Source organism: Nuphar pumila, chromosome 13 (assembly GCF_984573655.1).
Source record: "Nuphar pumila chromosome 13, dmNupPumi1.hap1.1, whole genome shotgun sequence".
Classification (NCBI taxonomy): domain Eukaryota; kingdom Viridiplantae; phylum Streptophyta; class Magnoliopsida; order Nymphaeales; family Nymphaeaceae; genus Nuphar; species Nuphar pumila.
The window spans coordinates 76,028,534-76,046,405 of NC_143261.1; the positions used below are offsets into that span (position 1 = coordinate 76,028,534).

The 17,872-nt window shown below is 38.7% G+C and overlaps 1 protein-coding gene across 1 annotated transcript; it reads right to left on the bottom strand.

Annotated features, from left to right (window-relative positions):
• Positions 1-1,346: 1,346 nt before the first annotated feature.
• On the bottom strand, positions 1,347-17,572 carry LOC149818762 (protein IMPAIRED IN BABA-INDUCED STERILITY 1-like). The gene is made up of 9 exons (XM_089984396.1): positions 16,812-17,572; positions 14,536-14,820; positions 14,107-14,424; positions 13,231-13,458; positions 11,796-11,896; positions 3,167-3,272; positions 2,543-3,049; positions 2,308-2,440; positions 1,347-1,819 (listed from the first exon to the last, which is right to left on the bottom strand). Exons 1-9 carry the CDS (start codon positions 17,271-17,273, stop codon positions 1,806-1,808), a joined length of 2,154 nt encoding a protein of 717 aa, XP_089840522.1. The 5' UTR covers positions 17,274-17,572; the 3' UTR covers positions 1,347-1,805.
• Positions 17,573-17,872: the final 300 nt, after the last annotated feature.

Genomic DNA, 17,872 nt, shown 5'->3' on the forward strand with positions numbered 1-17,872 from the left:
ATCTTATTTGTGAAGTTAGTATCTTATTTGCGAGTCGTTTTGAGTGCGAACTTCATGAAACTTCGTAATGTGTTATATGCTCATATCATTACATATTTGTGAATCTCCTTGAGGATCAATTGCTTAAAAAAAATTGTACGATTCTATGCGAACTTCATACTATATATGCAAATTTAGTGAGATATTTGTGAAGTTTCGATAGGTTTCAATTAAAAAAATCATAAATTTAGTTATGTGATCTACGTACTATATATATGCTAATTTAGTGAAATATTTGCGAAGTTTTAATGAGCTTTAAGAAGTTCGTAGATTTTGTTATGCAAACTTCATACTATATATATATATATATATATATATATATATATATATATATATATATATATATATAATTAATAATATATTTATGAAATTTCGATAAATTTCAATTACAAACAATTCACAAATTTGAGTGTGCAAACTTTGAACTATATATGCGAATTTAATGAATGTTTTTAAAGTTTTGACATGTTTAAGTTACAAGAAGTTCGCAAATTTAGTCATGCGAACATCATGAGCTTCACAAAAATAAAAAGATGTGAATCTACGTTTTAGTGAGAGTTAGATATACTTGTACAACATACTGATATATCACAATGTTCGCTCATGTGAAGGGTAAAATGGTCCTAAAAAAAGTTGGACATTTACAAATTTAGACACGGGCATATTTAAAAAATTGTAAGGCATTTTAGTTTTATCATACATTACCATCATTTTCTGTTTTACCTATTCTTGTTGTACATTTGTCATGACATTCCAAAACCTTAAAGGTGGCCAGGCTTGGACCTACAAATTAGGCCCAAGCTCAGCCTGAATTGGGCTGACCATCGATGACGGGCCGGCCCATTGCCTACCCCTACTTGCAGGCCGGCCTTTATTTTGTCATTTCCTACTCTATCTGGTACTCACATGGCCTAGACCAAAAGAGCCATGGGATGGTTCCTCCACAGGCTGGGTGTAAAGATCTTGACTGACTCAACCTATGAGGTTGGTTCAATGAATATTAATGGACAAATAGGCAGCCAAACCTTGCCATGTTAGCAGGCTCGGATGATGGGATCCAATCTACATGATTTCCATGTTCACTGAAAGGCATGGTCATTTTAGCCAATAAATAAGCTTAATGACAGATAACTGGACGGCTGCAAATCATCCAAAACTGTGTTTTTGGTAGGTGTTGGGTGTCGTTCGTCTCTATGATGAACGGCATCCCAAGTGCCTTGGATGGTTGTTCTGTCCAAGGCTCCTTGGACCTGATCCGCTCTCCGGGAAAGAGAGACCGGACAGTGTTGGATGCAAGTATCACGTGCTGATCAGCACTCCCCCCTTTTACTTTCTTATATATAAGGTTGGTGAAAACTGTTACAATCAGAAGTGCTTGATCTCATCAGCACCTATATTTGATCTCATCCTGAGCCGCACATGCTTTGAAGCTGGCAGGACTTAAAAATAAAATTAAAATAAAATATTCTGGACGGATGCCTACTCTCACTTTGAGAGCCATCCTGTAGATCTCTACCTTCCAGAATTGATTGAGCAATTTTATTTCCTGCTTACAGCACAGGATCAATGTGTGGCTCTTTGCAGGGGCCTTTTTTAGTTTGAGGAGCCCCTCCTCCCTCATGCTCCCGAGTGGCCGTAGGCTTCACACTCTCTTGGATTTAACTCGATGGGCTGTGGCTTCAGATAAAGAGAGGAGTCTTCCCCCTCTAATATGATGGCCAACCATTCTGTTTCTGCAAATGTAACTAATAGCCCAGATCACTTCTTCACTGTCTTCTCCCTGTCACAGAAAAAACTCACCATCAAAACAATTATCGAGCGCCATAAATTGGAAACATGCATGCAGGTAGAAGGATGGGAAGTGGGATGGACTAGAGGCCAAGTTAGGGATTAGACTCTGCGTAATTCAGGAAAGCATTAGTATTGCTGTGTCAAACAGCCCATGTTTGGATACGTGTGGTGGTTGAGAGGGAAAGCACAATGGATTGATCTAACCAACATGGTGAGCCTGTCAAAACTGGCGGTTCCGTTTCCAAAAAGGTTGATGTCATATTGCAGAGTGTTGCAAAAGAGCATTTTGAACATTCGTTTTGGGAATGTGCTAGTATCCTTTTTCCTAATAATCTAGTGGGAAAAAGAGGTGAAAAGATAGGGATAAAAAGTTCGAAATAGATAGAACAGAAATACTGTCTTTCTGCAGGATGGCAAAAGAAAGAGCTGCTTCAAGCATCAAAAAGAGAAGGAAATTATATAAGGTGGCCAGTCTACCTCTTTGGAACCATGACCGCCGCACTGCCTGACGAATGTGGCGTTCGTGCTTTTCTAGGAGCTCATCAACTTTGGGTGAGTGAGAGAGTATGGGTCCTGAGAAATCAACCTTGTCCCCTTGATCCTGATAACCCTGAAAATTCGCGTTGCAATTGTAAGGAATTGAATTAAAATAATAAAAACATTTTGGCTATGACTTTAACAAAGAAAGAAACTCGAAAAAGATGAGTATTACCAAGATGTGATGTTTGAATGCCATCTCTTCTTTTTGGTAGAGGGCAGAAGAGAATTCCTGAGAATGGTATGCATCGGAAGCATCAAATGAATCAGGAAGACCAAAATGCCCTCTATGTTTCATGAGAGTCTGCTTAGCAATACTGAATCCCCTCAAATTGTTTCCATTAGCTTGGTCATTCAACTCTGAAGACTCTTGGGGTTTCTGGGCAGTCGATGAGTCTGAAGAACCAGAGCTCAGAACTTTAGATTTTGATCTCCTATACGATTTCAGTGGAGCAGTGCCGTCTTTCCTTCTCTTTGCCCATGCAAAACCGCTAGATCCAGAAACAGGCAAGGGACCTGAGAAGGGAATGTCTTCTTGTGAGACATGCTTTCTATGATAAGTCTCTTCAGGGAGATCAATTGTTGATTTAAGCAGATTGATGCCAGAATCACCGAATCCCTTCTGAACATTGGCCTTTGTGCTATTTCCTCTATGGAGTCCCTTAGTGTCATCCCTTACGCCCTAAACATGAAAAAGTGATGCTTGATGCACATCCTTATGATTTCTCACGGAGAATCACTATGCCTAAAAAGTGTAGAGAGTTTCTCAACCTTTTTATCATTGTGGTGAAGTTATTACCTGAGATTGTGGAGCAAGTCTGCTAATGCTATCTGAAACTTTGGCAGCTCTTGCAGTTCTTCTTGTAGCATCAGAACCACACATTGCTCGTCCTAAGGCTTTTTTCCTGAGAACAAGGAATTCATGGTCAAATCAAACACATGCTACTATATGAAGCTTCATGACTGAAGAACTACCCATCTGCTGACACAGATAATCATTGACAGTTGAAAGAATGGTAACGTTATGAAGGCTCCAGCTTGAGATAATGCTTCTGGATAAATCCAGCACGTCACTCAAATATGAACATGTAACAGGGAGAGGTGTTGATTATGGGAGTATAACAAAAGATAGATTCCATTACACTTGGATTGAGAGAATGAAAGTAGCACAACAAATGTCTGTTAGCCATGTAGGGTATAAATGATCGACATAATTGATGTGATATTTCTTTCCTTGTAGCATCTTAGTAATAAAACCTCCTGGAACAATATCTTCATGAGCTTTTTGGTAATAAATACTTTTGGATCATATGACACTTTAGCCTTTCTATACAGTTCCACCATTTGATGGATCTGGTGATTCGTCAGGACACCTCTCACTTCATTGACACGTGTGGGAGTATGCTGCAGCAGTTCCGCCAGTCTGACCAAAATCATGCACAGCAGGCATACTAGACTAGACTCCCAAGCGAGTCTATAAAGAGTTGGGAGGAAATGCTGAAAGCCTTCTTTTGTCAATTCCCCCCTAAACCAGAAAGGTACACATTGGCGACTTGGTGAACCTATTTCAAAGGCCCTAGAAACCAGTTGCTAAGTATATTTCTAAATGGTGACTGGAACACCTGTTATGTCAACAACGACTTGAAGATGTGGAGGATGTCAGGCTATACCAGGATAGGATGCTGCCAGCAATTGCCAACTGTTAAAATATGTTGTAATTTCGTATATATATTTTATATATATAAGGTGATACATATACATATATTACATATGTATATGTATCTACCTATATATATATAAAATATATATATTGCTAAGGGTAGTTTAGGTAAGGGTAGTTTAGGTATTTTACACATATTCATTTTCGTGAATATGGTTTTGTATTTTTACCTTTTTTTCTTTTTTACTTTTTCTTTTTTCATTTAATGCATTGTACTTGCATTGGGAGGGGCCCAACCCACTAGTCGTTGGACCCCTCCAACGGTCACATTTGTGACCGTTGGAGGGGCTCCAACGACTATGTGGAGCCCCTCTCAATGCCTCCTAAAAGCCCTATAAATATGGGCAGCTCCTCTTGTATTTTCTTAAGGGTTTTGGGATTATAGCCCAACCTTTTAGTGGTTTATGAATCTTATGAGTGCAATTGCACATTTGTGATTCCGTGTGTTGTGCTTGTGTGCACAAGTGTTCCAAGTGTTCTTGTTGTGTGTATGTTCGCACATTTATTCTCAAAGTTATTGCGTTATCAACTAAAGTATCTTGTTGAAGATACTTTTACATGGTATCAGAGCCTCGTTGAAAAAGAAGAATTGTGATTCGCCCTCTCTTGCAACAACAACTACGCCTTCATCCCAAAACAATTGGGGTCGGCGATATGAACCAACAAAGAAAATCATTCTGGGTCTTTCACATGAATCCTTCTCCTCCATTCATTTCTATCCAATGCCATGTCCTCGGTGAGGTTCAAAGCATTCATATCCTTTCCTATCACCTCCATCCATGTCTTCCTAAGCCTACCCCGACCTCTTTTAACTAATATATTTTCCCATTTCTCCATCATTCTAACTGGAGCATCATTAGGCCTTCGTCGAATATGTCCAAACCACCGTAAACGATTCTCTCTCATCTTATTTTCAATGGGTGCAACGCCTACCTTCTTACGTATCTCCTCGTTCCGAATCTTATCTTTTATTGTATTTCCACACATCCATCTCAACATACGCATCTCAGCTACACTCATTTTTTGAATATGATGTCTCTTGGCAGCCCAACATTCCGTACCATATAGTAAAGCGGGCCTAATAGTCGTCCTATAAAACTTTTCCTTCAACCGCAATGGCATTCTACGATCGCACAACACTCCAGTTGCACTCTTCCATTTCATCCACCCAACCTTTATCCTATGATTTACATCTCCATCAATTTCTCCATACTTTTGAATGATAGATCACAAATATTTGAAAGAATCATCCACCGGTATTTCTTGCTCACCAAGCTTCACTACACTCCCATCTCTATTTCGTTGCTTACTAAATCGACATTCCATGTATTCTATCTTACTCTTACTCAACTTAAAACCTCTTGCTTCCAATGTCTGTCTCCATAATTCTAACTTAGCATTAACCCCAACTCTAGACTCATCAATCAAAACAATATCATCAGCAAACAACATACACCACGGCACATTTTCTTGAATTGATCTCGTAAGCTCATCCATCACTATAGCAAATAGGAAAGGGCTTAAAGCAGATCCTTGATGTAACCCAACCGTTATAGGAAAATTGGTTGTCACCCCTCCACAAGTGTGGACATTGGTTACTACTCCTTCATACATATCTTTAATTATACTAATGTACTTGAGAGAAACACCTTTCTTCATCATTGTCCACCAGAGAACGTCCCTAGGTACTCTATCGTAAGCCTTCTCCAAATCAATAAAAACCATATGCAAATCTTTGTTCCTCTCTCTATTTCTCTCAATAAGTTGTCTAAGAAGATGTATAGCTTCCATAGTAGATCTTCCAGGCATAAAACCAAATTGATTCTCCGATATCATGACAACCTTCCTTAACCTAGACTCAATCACCCTCTCCCAAAGTTTCATAGTATGACTCATGAGTTTTATACCACGATAGTTTGTGCAATCTTGTATATCACCCTTATTCTTATATAGAGGCACCAAAGTACTCTTCCTCCACTCATTAGGCATCTTATTTGTCCGCCAAATCTTGTTAAAAAGATTTGTCAACCATTCTAAACCTTTCTCTCTCAAGCATTTCCAAGCCTCGATAGGTATACCATCTGGGCCAACTGCCCTTCTTGATTTCATTTTCTTCAAAGCCTCTGCAATTTCTTTCTTTTGAATCTTGCGCATGAAGTCACGATTCGGCCTCTCTTGCATTCCTCGAAAAGCGTGCCTTCAAGTTTTTTGAAATCAAAGAGGATCACCTTCTTCGAGCAATATTTTAGGAGCCTCTCTTGTCAAGGAAGACGCGAAAAGTAATTGAGGTACGTATTATTCTTTGGCTTCTTTCCTCTCTAATGGGTGAAAAAGACTCCCATTTCTCTCTTGGGTTTAAGCTTAATGGCTCAAAGTATCATGTTTGGGCCGGTAATATGGAAGCCCATATTAAAGGAAAGGGGCTTTGGGGTTACATTCATGGATCCATACCGGAACCGGAACCCAAAATTACCGTTATTGAAGGAGGGGATATTAAGATCCTTGAAGGGAATGAAAGACAAAAGGCCCTTGAAGAGTATTCCAAAAAACATGATGATTGGGAAATGAAGAACTTCAAGATCTTATCTTGGATTTTCTCATCCGTTGAGACCAAGATAAACGCCAATATCATCAAATTTAAAAAGGCTTCCGAAGCTTGGGTATATCTTGAGAAAATATACACCTCAAGAGATCTATCCCACAAGTACTTTCTCCAAAAGAAGGCTTTGACCCTCCAACAAAATGACATGACCATTCGGGAGTACTTTGCCGAATTATCCTCTATTTGGGACGAGCTCGCAATTCTTGAACCTAAATGGAGTGGAGAGGCAATCGAATTAAGGCACAAACAACTTGAGGAAGATCGGTTCTTCAACTTTTTAAATGGCCTTAGACCCGAATTTGAACAAGTTCGGTCCTCTCTTCTCTCCGCCTTCACATCTCCCTCACTTGAAGATGTTATCACCAAGCTAAGTGGTGAAGAAACCCGTATGGGGATTGGCGAAAATAATTCTAGCATTCTTGTTACTTCCTCTACTCAAGAAGATGGTGAAATGGCTAATGTCGTGTCAAGACCGGGAAATAACATGAAGTCCTATAGACCTCCTCATTTCAAAAATCAAGGTCAAGGAGGAAATGATCGGTATGGCAAAAGAGATTATAGCAAAGTGAATTGCTACTATTGTAAAGAACCCGGACATATCAAACCTTTGTGTCCTAAATGGAAGAAATTGATTGCAACGGCTATGGCATCCCAAGTTGAAGAACGACCTTCTTCATCAAGTGAGTCTCTTTCTCTTCAACAAATTGTAGAAGCATTACAACCTCTTCTCAAAGGAGGTACTTCCGGAGCCGCTATGTCATCCTCTTCCCCTGGCTTTTAGATTCCGGGGCATCCTTTCACATGACCCCTAGCTCTTGCTCTCTTTCAAATTTTTCTAAAAATTCTTTTTCATCCTTTGTCTCAACCGCGGACGGAACATCTCTTGAGATTAAAGGAATAGGTAATTTTGAAAAACAAGACTTCTTTGTTCCAAAAATTCGCTTTATCCCAAACCTTAACTTAAATCTTCTTTCTGTCTCCCAACTCTCAGACCATGGTTGCGATATAAAATTCTCTTCTAATAAATGTTGGATACAGGATCGTCAGTCCGGGAGATTGATTGGGAAAGGCTCTAGAAAAGGAGACCTCTACTACGTAGATTTTCTTCAAGTTCCCAAGAGTCAATTTTGCAACGTCGTCCAAAACAAAGATATTCATCCGGGAGATTGATTGGGAAAGGCTCTAGAAGAGGAGACCTCTACTACGTAGATTTTCTTCAAGTTCCCAAGAGTCAATTTTGCAACGTCGTCCAAAACAAAGATATTCATGTATGGCATAAGAGATTGGGTCATCCCAATATTGTTAAAATCTCCTATTTGCCTTTTGTTAAACATCTTTGTAAAAGTGACTTTTGTGTAATGAATGCATTCTTGGGAAAATAAAATGTTTGCCTTTTCTTCAAAGATCCATGTTTACGACAAAACCCTTTGAAATTGTCCATTCCGATGTATGGGGACCGGCTCTGGTAATGTCAAAAGGAGGATTTTCATATTATGTGATCTTTGTGGATGACTACACTAGGTTTTGTTGGATTTATTTTCTTAAACATAAACATGAAGTTTTCTCAACTTTTAAAAGTTTTCACATGATGATTTCAAATCAATTCAATGGATGTTTAAAAATCTTTAGGTCCGACTCTGGAGGAGAATACCTTTCAAATGAATTTAAAAATTATCTTGAAAATTTTGGTATTCTTCACCAAAAATCTTGTCTGAAAACCACTCAACAAAATGGGTTAGCCGAACGAAAGCACCGGCATATCATTGAAACAACTAGGACTTTACTCATTTCTCAAAACATTCCAAAAAATCTCTGGGTTGAGGCAACCCTTACTTCTGTCTATCTCATAAACCGACTCCCATCAAAAAATCTAAACAAAATTTCTCTCTTTGAAAAACTGTACGATAAAGAACCTGATTATAGCAGGTTAAGGGTCTTTGGGTGTAAATGTTTTGTTCTTACTGATAAGAATGACAAACTTTTTCCTAAAGCCATTCCTTGTGCCTTTCTTGGCTATTCTGAAACCCAAAAGGGGTTTCGTTGTTATGATATCAAAAGTGATAAATTGTATGTTTCCAGAAATGTGAGTTTTTTGGAAAATATTAGTGGATTTGATCGTTGTGACCCTCATAATGAAAATATGGATTATTCCTTTTTATTTGATTTACTGAATAAAGACGATACTAGTGATAATGAGTCAGATCAAAGTAACCCAAATGACTTTGAAACCAAGGAAAACATCTCCTTGCCTCCTCAACCTATTGATGAAGAATTACCTAGAGACCCTATCACCTATACTCATAGAGATCAAAACAACTTTAGGAGTGCTCTTGACAGATATAATGATGTCAGTCCCAGTGCCTCTCAGAATGAAGTGATCCCTCGTAGAACCGAAAGAAGTAGAAGGCATTCTTCTAGGTTCATTTCCTATGACTCTTTTTCACCAAGATATAGAGCTTGCCTTAGTGCCATCCACTCCTATATAGAACCTAGAAATTTTGAAGAAGCACGAAAGTGCCCTGAATGGATTAATGCAATGAACAATGAACTTGAGGCTCTGAGAAGAGCCAAAACTTGGGAGTTTCAAAATCTTCCTAAAGGCAAGAAAACAATAGGGTGTAGATGGGTTTTTAAAGTAAAAACTAAAAGTGATGGATCCCTTGAAAGGTATAAATATCGCTTGGTTGCAAAAGGATACAGTCAAGAATATGGTATTGACTATGAAGAAACTTTTGCTCATGTAGCTCGTATGGTCACTGTCCGATGCCTTATAACTGTTGCCTCTATCAACAAATGGAACATCTATCAAATAGATGTTAAAAATGCCTTTTTAAATGGTGATTTAAGCGAAGAACTTTATATGGATGCTCCTCCTGGAATGGAGACTCCTAAGGGAAAGGTGCTTCAACTTCAAAAAGCACTCTATGGCCTAAAACAAGCCCCCAAGGCTTTGGTATGATAGATTTAACTCTGTAATGATTGAGAATGGTTTTTCCTCTTGTTTTACTGACACTGCTCTATTTGTTAGAAAATCCAATGCAGGGATTATAATTTTACTTCTGTATGTTGATGACATGCTCATTACTGGGAGTGACTCTAACGGGGTTAAAAGTATAAAATCTATCTTAAAAGAGAAATTTGAAACGTCTGACTTGGGTTTTCTAACTTATTTTTTGGGAATTGAAGTAGCATACTCTCTTAGAGGATATTTCTTATCTCAAACTAAGTTTGCTTCTGAGATTATTGACAGGTCAGGTATTACAGATGAGAAGCTTTGTGAAACTCCTCGGTAGTAGGAGCAAAGATGAAAATTGATGATGGGGTTCCCCTTTTGGATCCTACACTCTACAGACAGCTTGTAGGATCATTGATGTATTTGAGTATTACCAGACCAGATATATCCTATGCAGTCCATACTGCAAGTCAGTTTCAGCATACGCCTACATCCGTTCACATGAGTGTCATCTTACGAGTCGTAAGATACATAAAGGGTACTCTGAATAAGGGAGTTTTTCTGTCCTCTTCTTCTGACTTAAAATTGATTGCTTATACTGACTCAGATTGGGAAGGTGACCCAAATAACCGTCACTCCACCACTGGTTTTTGTGTATTCTTAGGTGACTCACTAATATCGTGGAGATGCAAGAAGCAACAAAAGGTATCACTCTCCGCCACAGAAGCTGAATATCGTGTCATGGCAACTACTACCATGGAGATTGTTTGGATTCATCAATTGCTAGAAGACATGGGGATTACAATAGAAGGGCCCACTAAGCTTTGTTGTGACAACAAGAGTGCAATTTACATTGCGAAAAATCACACCTTTCATGAGCGGACTAAACACATCGAAATGGACTGTCACTATGTTCGTGAAGCATATCTCAAAGGAGTCATTGATCTTCCTTATGTCACGTCCGAATATCAGTTGGCAGACTTCTTTACTAAAGCCTTGTGCGCTCCGCGATTCAACTTCCTTCTTGGCAAACTATCGGTCATCTTGCCCTAAGTTTGAGGGGGGGTGTTAAAATATGTTGTAATTTCGTATATATATTTTATATATATAAGGTGATACATATACATATATTACATATGTATATGTATCTACCTATATATATATAAAATATATATATTGCTAAGGGTAGTTTAGGTAAGGGTAGTTTAGGTATTTTACACATATTCATTTTCATGAATATGGTTTTGTATTTTTACCTTTTTTCTTTTTTACTTTTTCTTTTTTCATTTAATGCATTGTACTTGCATTGGGAGGGGCCCAACCCACTAGTCGTTGGACCCCTCCAACGGTCACATTTGTGACCGTTGGAGGGGCTCCAACGACTATGTGGAGCCCCTCTCAATGCCTCCTAAAAGCCCTATAAATATGGGCAGCTCCTCTTGTATTTTCTTAAGGGTTTGGGGATTATAGCCCAACCTTTTAGTGGTTTATGAATCTTATGAGTGCAATTGCACATTTGTGATTCCGTGTGTTGTGCTCGTGTGCACAAGTGTTCCAAGTGTTCTTGTTGTGTGTATGTTCGCACATTTATTCTCAAAGTTATTGCGTTATCAACTAAAGTATCTTGTTAAAGATACTTTTACACCAACAAGTTGGGTTTAGCAGATGTAAAATAGTCCGAAAGTGAAAGAACAACATTTCAAGATAAATTCTTTAAGGCCTCGTTTGTTTCATTCCCATGTAATGGAAAGGCTTTTCATGGGAAATGGCACAAATTTCTAAAAAATACTGCCAGCTCAGCCTTCTCATGTAAAAGCTTTCATGGGGTGGGGGGAGATATGAAAGGATTGAAACATAAAAAGTGGTAGGTGGTAGGAAAATCTGGGGCCCACTTGTGCCAGCATGGCCCTTTTCCACCATGATGATCTGATGTTTGTTTCATTCACGGTGGGAAAGGATTACATCAGGATTGTCAGCTCAGCACTTTCCCATGTAAGTTGCATGAAACAAACAAGGCCTAAGAGATAATAGCAAAAGAAAGAGACCCATTTAACAAAATTGACACGTCAAAAATGTTCAATGAGTTTTAAAACTCAACATCGTAATTTCTAAAGAGTATCAATAAAAGAGAAAACATGTGTCAAAGTTCTCACCTCCGTGCATCATCCTCCCGAATTTTAGCATCAATCTCCTTATTTGGTGGGTACTTTGGCAAGCTTGATGGATCACATGCATAAGGTTTTGTTTTGAAGTACTGCTTGCAAGCAAAAAGTTAATTGGTAACTGCAATCTTAAAGAGTAGTACACAAGTGCTTCAGCAGACATCACAAAATAAAATCATGAGCCAATATACAAGCACATAAATTTGAAAAAAGGCCACACTCTGAACAGTTACACCTACTTCTTCAACAGTTTATCAATTTTCATTCAAATAAATGTCATGCTGACTTGCTAGATGAAGAAACATACAGCTAACCAGAAAACTAATAATCGAGGTCAGACTTTATTAGTAAGTAAATCCTTTGTGCATAAGAATAAAAGAAAATATTTGCACCAGTCAAAGGTATGAGACTATCCAAAAGGGACTTGATCATGATCGATGTAAGCATACTTGTTTATTTAACATTTATATGAACCAATATAGTTTCCTAGATTGCACATATAGTTTCCTAGATTGCACATGGATTTTATATGAACCTTTTTCATTCTTTTGATTGTTGCATGGACTGGATGATGAAAAATCATCATGCTCTGTTCTTAAGAGATGGATCCACAAGAAATTACCTATCCCAATAACAATTAAAGGTAACTTGAATGGCCCATACCCCATATAAAGAGCTATAAGAGGATGGGAAGTAATTATTAAATATATCTGAAATCACCAAGTTGAAAGTTGTATTTACATGTTGCACAATTTGAGCAAATAATGTATTCAAAGAACCAAAGCCTGTGCAGTTATCAAAGTGTTAAATGATGTAGGTGCATCTATAGTTCTCACATAGATTTACCATGAATTAATAGACTGAAAAACACACAAACTCACTAAGCATGTGAAGTAATTTCGGATCTCTGAAGTCCATGAATCACAAAGATCAAACAATAAGCACCAGAAATTTTTTAACAAGGATTCCTGCCCCAGTATCTAGAATACATATAAAAGGTCCATTCTCGGAATGACAACAGCAAAATGCATTCAACCACATGAGTGGACATTGATTTTGAAGATTGCCAGACACATATATTCCCACTAGAAAGAACAAAGAATCATTTTCCTGAAAGTTTGCAACCTAAATGTCTACAGGGTGGAGAATCTCCATGAAAGAAGCAGCAAGAATGCCTAGGGGATAATTTAACAACGAAAATAGGGAATAAAAGGAAAAGATAACTGTTTTTTTGTTATTCATTTGCACTTTTTATGTTTATCTTATCTTTGTCACAAGAATCTGGAGAGATATCACTAGCATTGAGATATGCAGAAAATAATCCATGCAAAATTACCAATCAGGCTCCCCATGGAACAACGTATAATACCCGTGGACTAAAGATTAAATCATTAGTAAGCTAAACAAATGGAAACATAAGTTTCACCTCTGATGCAAGAGCAGTGGAGGCAGTGCCGCGTTTATAAGGTTCAACAGAAAGTAGAGTTCTTATCAAACTTAAAGCAAACTCTGGAATATCTTTAAGGGTTTCCTGAAGGCAACCCTCATAAGGCTGCTGGGGTTTGAATATAGTTGCATGGGGCAGTTTGGACTTCTTCCAATATTCATCAGGTGGTGAGCCACAAAGTTTAAAAATTTTGTGAAGTTGTTCTACCTGCAATTCAAAAGAAACCAGAACTCATTAAATTCTAGTTGGATGAAGAAAAGCACAAGCTTCAGCTAAATGATGCTGCACTAATCCGGATAAATTAAAAAAATCTAATGGATAACACTAACTTTCATGCACCAACTTTTGCGGAAATCAAGTTTCTTACTTCTGGTAGGTCAGTGTACAAGCTTGCTTGACATTTAACAACAGAAAAGTTTTCAGAAACAATGGAAGATATCCATATAATTAATGATTTATGGTATAAAACTTACACCACAGTCAAGCAACACACTGATCTTTACAACAATCATAGACCATCAAGAGCATACTTGCAATAACTGGAAAGATGGAAAAGGGAAACCATGTAGGCGATTTTTCATTCTTCTTATTTAAAGATAAGAACATATACACTAGCATAGTGTGAGTCACAAAAAATAAGGAAAAATTAACAAATAAAAAAGTTATAACGTTCTTGCGTACCTTACATCAGAGTTATAACATGGAAAAAATTGATGAAAACAAATCAAATCATTAAGATAAAAGTTCATGCTTACTTAATTGAAGAAAAGACTGATAAGAAAGAAATTGCTGAAACTAAAAACCAAAGAATTAAACACATGATATTAATATAGAATACTGGAAATAACTGATTACCTCAGTTCTTCCTTGTAGGAGGGGTTTCCTAAGAAGCATTTCTGCAAAGACGCAACCCACACTCCACAAGTCCACAGTTGCTCCATAATCTGTGGACCCAAGCAAGAGTTCTGGAGGGCGGTACCACAGAGTCACCACACGGCTGGTTAGTGGGTGCCTCTGGCTTGGAATATAGTAATTTGCGAGACCAAAATCAGCCAATTTCAGAATTCCTTCATTGTTAACTAAAAGGTTTGCACCCTTGATGTCACGATGCATGATGCCACGAGAGTGGCAGTGTTCAAGTCCAGATAGTAATTGGTTCATGTAGCACTTAACCTACAGCATAAGAAAACTAAACACTTAACTCTATTTACTTGTATCATTGTTTTAACTTTTTTGTTACAACAGCAAAAACACAAACAGTGGTAGCTTTTATAATTAACTGACCTGTGATTCACTGAAATTGATGGTAGGGCATGATGATAGGCCAGCAAGGTCATGCTCCATATATTCAAACACTAGATACAAACTACAGGATAAACGAGAAGTGATCAAGCCCTCCAACTTAACAATATTTGGATGGTCAAGCCTACGCAAAATCTGAATTTCTCGTGCCATAAACCGCACACTCTCGGGCTCAAAGTTGTCAAAACGCACTTTCTTCAAAGCAACTGTTCTCCCAGTGTCAAGGTCACGGGCTCTAAACACACTGCTGTAAGTTCCTTGGCCAACCTATCAAATAGATACACAAATAATGGACCAGATGAAGTATTGATGCAAGACATGTAACACAAGAAAATATATGAACAAATGTTGCACAAAATTGGCATGATAATCATAGAAAGCACATCACTTCTGTCCAATCAAAAGACAAACAAGCAGCTAAGCTGCTGTGAAATCATAACTGCAGCAGCTGACATCTAATTCGACGATTTAGGAGGTTTAAGAAACCAAATTGAAAGGAAGAAGACCTTGCAATTGGAGTGCATACAAAGCCCCGGGTGAAGGATTCTAATTTGAGAAGGTGCAACTAAGCAACCATCAGCTGATCTTAGTAATTGCATGAAATAAAGCATCAGTTTCATCAAAGGAGTCTCATACAATGAAGTCGGATATAATTTGCTAAAAGAATTTATTTGAGAATTTATTCATACTATGCAAAATCTATCCCTCCCTGTCCAGCTAAAACTGCCCTATGTTGTGTATTAGCACTCTTCAGTAGAACCAGTATAAATATCATACGCCACAATCACCACATTAAACTTTTCCAAAAGTACCATTAAACCTTCAATATCTAAGCAAATATTAAAAGGAAATTATAGGTGTGTAGAATATCAAACACCATAAATGGTCTTGAATAGTCAGATCAAATAATTTTATGGTATTAGCATGATTGCAGGAAAATCAAAGGCCAAAAAAAAGAAGAATAGGCAACTGTTATAAATGGTTCAAAAAGGCATTCATGTATGATAAGATCTCCACTTTTTCTTCTCCTCTCTAACCTCCTTAACTTCAATGCTTGACGCAATAGTGACCACCACCATTGATGGTAATCACTAAAGCAAAGGATAGCTTGCTTTCACGTATGCTATATCATCATCCATCAATAACAAAATCCAAGAATGAGAAAGGCACAGATATAACAATATGAAGTAGGGAAAGTGAAGCTAATGGCAGTGCATTTAGCCGCCTCCAGTAAAGAACAAATGGTGACCAGTGATAAGGGCTTAGGCATGAATTTCACCACTTTGCTATCTTCCCAATATTCATAAAGTTATCACGTAGTTACCCTCCATTATGAGCATTAGTAGTTCTTTAATACGAAGGTTGCTGCAGAACTATCAAAAACATGCCCAGGAAGCTTATCCGTAATAATAGTCGCGCCATAAATCTCAATTGATTAATTAAACAAAATGCAGTGTACAATACATAATTTTGTTAACTCACAAAAAAATTGAGCAGGAAAACAAATGCCTTGTAGACATTTTACTATTCTAAGGCCATAAATTTTCAATCAATTTGAAACTCTACAAGAAACTTTAGTTATAATGGCTTTCACCAAAGTATAGAAGATCGAAGCTAATAGTTCCTTTGATTGTTCTCCTAAAAATGTTTCAGAAATTAAGTTAACCAACAACCAATGATGATGATATTTGTCACCTAATGGTATCATAAGAAAACAAAAGAAAAAAGGAATCTTGCACATCTTTTGAAATCAATAATAATCAGCCCATCCATAGCTTAAAATAAATGATGGTTCCCTTGAGAGAGAGAGAGAGAGATTCTAACCCGCAAATGGTCACGATTAAAAGGAGAGAAAGAAACATGTAAATTACATTGTAAAGGGAAAAAGATTTAGACCAAATGAGGAAGAAATCCCAACTTCATTTTCTTACAAAATGAGAACGATAATCATGCTAATGGTGTTCACTCTCGTACCATCATTCTTCCTACCATTGTTGAAAATAAGATAGTGACTATCAATCAACCACATTTCAATTATTCCATTCGCACCCATTGCAGATCTCTCTTTTCCCTTTTTTTCCCATCACAAGCAATTTTGAACCGGAAAAAAAAAACATCAATCCAACCGTTCATCCATTACCCATCGTGTTTCACTGATTCCCTCAAGCAAAAAAAAACTCTTTTAAGAAAAAGGGGAAAACTAAAACTGTGAAAAGGGAAATTCTTGAGGAGATGGTAGGTAGGGAGAGGGAATTCACCTTCTCGAGCTTCTCGAAGGAGTCGGCCTTGAGAGGGATCCACCCCTGGATGGCCTCCCCAGCGACGGCGCTGAGCCAGGCGGGCCAGCCCGCAGCGACCTGCTCTCCCTCAACGTACCTGCTCATGTTGCCCAGCCGGAAGCTGACGGATTGGTTCGAGTGGGAGGAGTTGTTACCGAGGGGCTCGGCCGCCAGTGACGCGGAGGCGGTGCTCCTCCCGGAATCCTCCCCGACGCCACCGCCAGCACCCACCACCCACGGATCCGACCCCTCGAACCGCTTCTTCTTGTACTTCTTCGCCTCCTCCCCCGAGTCCTTGCCGCTGCCCCTGTTCTGGCTCCGATTCCTGAGCGAAGAAGACGACGAAGGCAAGATCCCCGACGAGGACCCCTGGCTCCTGAACGCGCCGGAGTAATCCCATGCAGGCGTCACCGACACCTGCTTCGACGCTATGCAACCCATCTCTCTCTCTCTCTCTCTCTCTCTCTCTCTCTCTCTCTCTCTCTCTCTCTCTCTCTCTCTCTCTCTCTTATTGCAATGCAGCCATCAAAGAGGCATGGGTGCAGAAGACAACCAAGTTGGATTTGATTGATCTTAATTACAGGAAGAAAAGGAAGAAAGTTCAGATTCGTGTTGATTGAAGAATTCAAGCAAAAAATTAATGTTGGTGTTGGTTGGAGAGAGATGAAGAAGTGAATGAAAGCTGGGAGTAGGTGTGGGCTTAGGATGGGAATGAGAGGGAGGATGACTGATCGAGGAAGGAAAGGAAAAGGGGAGAGCAGAATTTTAAGGGAGGAAAGAAGAAACGCGGAGGACGGCCCAAGGGTGGTGAGGGCCCCTCACCTCACCACCCCGCTTGAATTCACACGCAGAGAGAGAGAGAGAGAGAGAGAGGAGAGAGAGAGAAACTGGGGATTTTTTATTTTCTAGGCACGGGAGACAAACGGCCCGAAATTAACGCAACAACTCGTGGGTCCGATCCGCTCCACTTTGATGTGTCGCAATTACCTCATATGACACTAACCCTCCCCCTTCGGACGGACTTGACCCCCTCTCTCTCT

Bases quoted from the DNA above. Each gene is read 5' to 3' on its own strand.
- LOC149818762 (XM_089984396.1), bottom strand. From the start codon at position 17,273: ATGGGTTGCATAGCGTCGAAGCAGGTGTCGGTGACGCCTGCATGGGAT. The intron at 3,050-3,166 runs GTAATAACTTCA...TTTCATGTTTAG, and splicing joins GACTTGCTCCACAATCTCAG to GGCGTAAGGGATGACACTAA. The intron at 2,441-2,542 runs GTAATACTCATC...GCGAATTTTCAG, and splicing joins CATTCAAACATCACATCTTG to GGTTATCAGGATCAAGGGGA.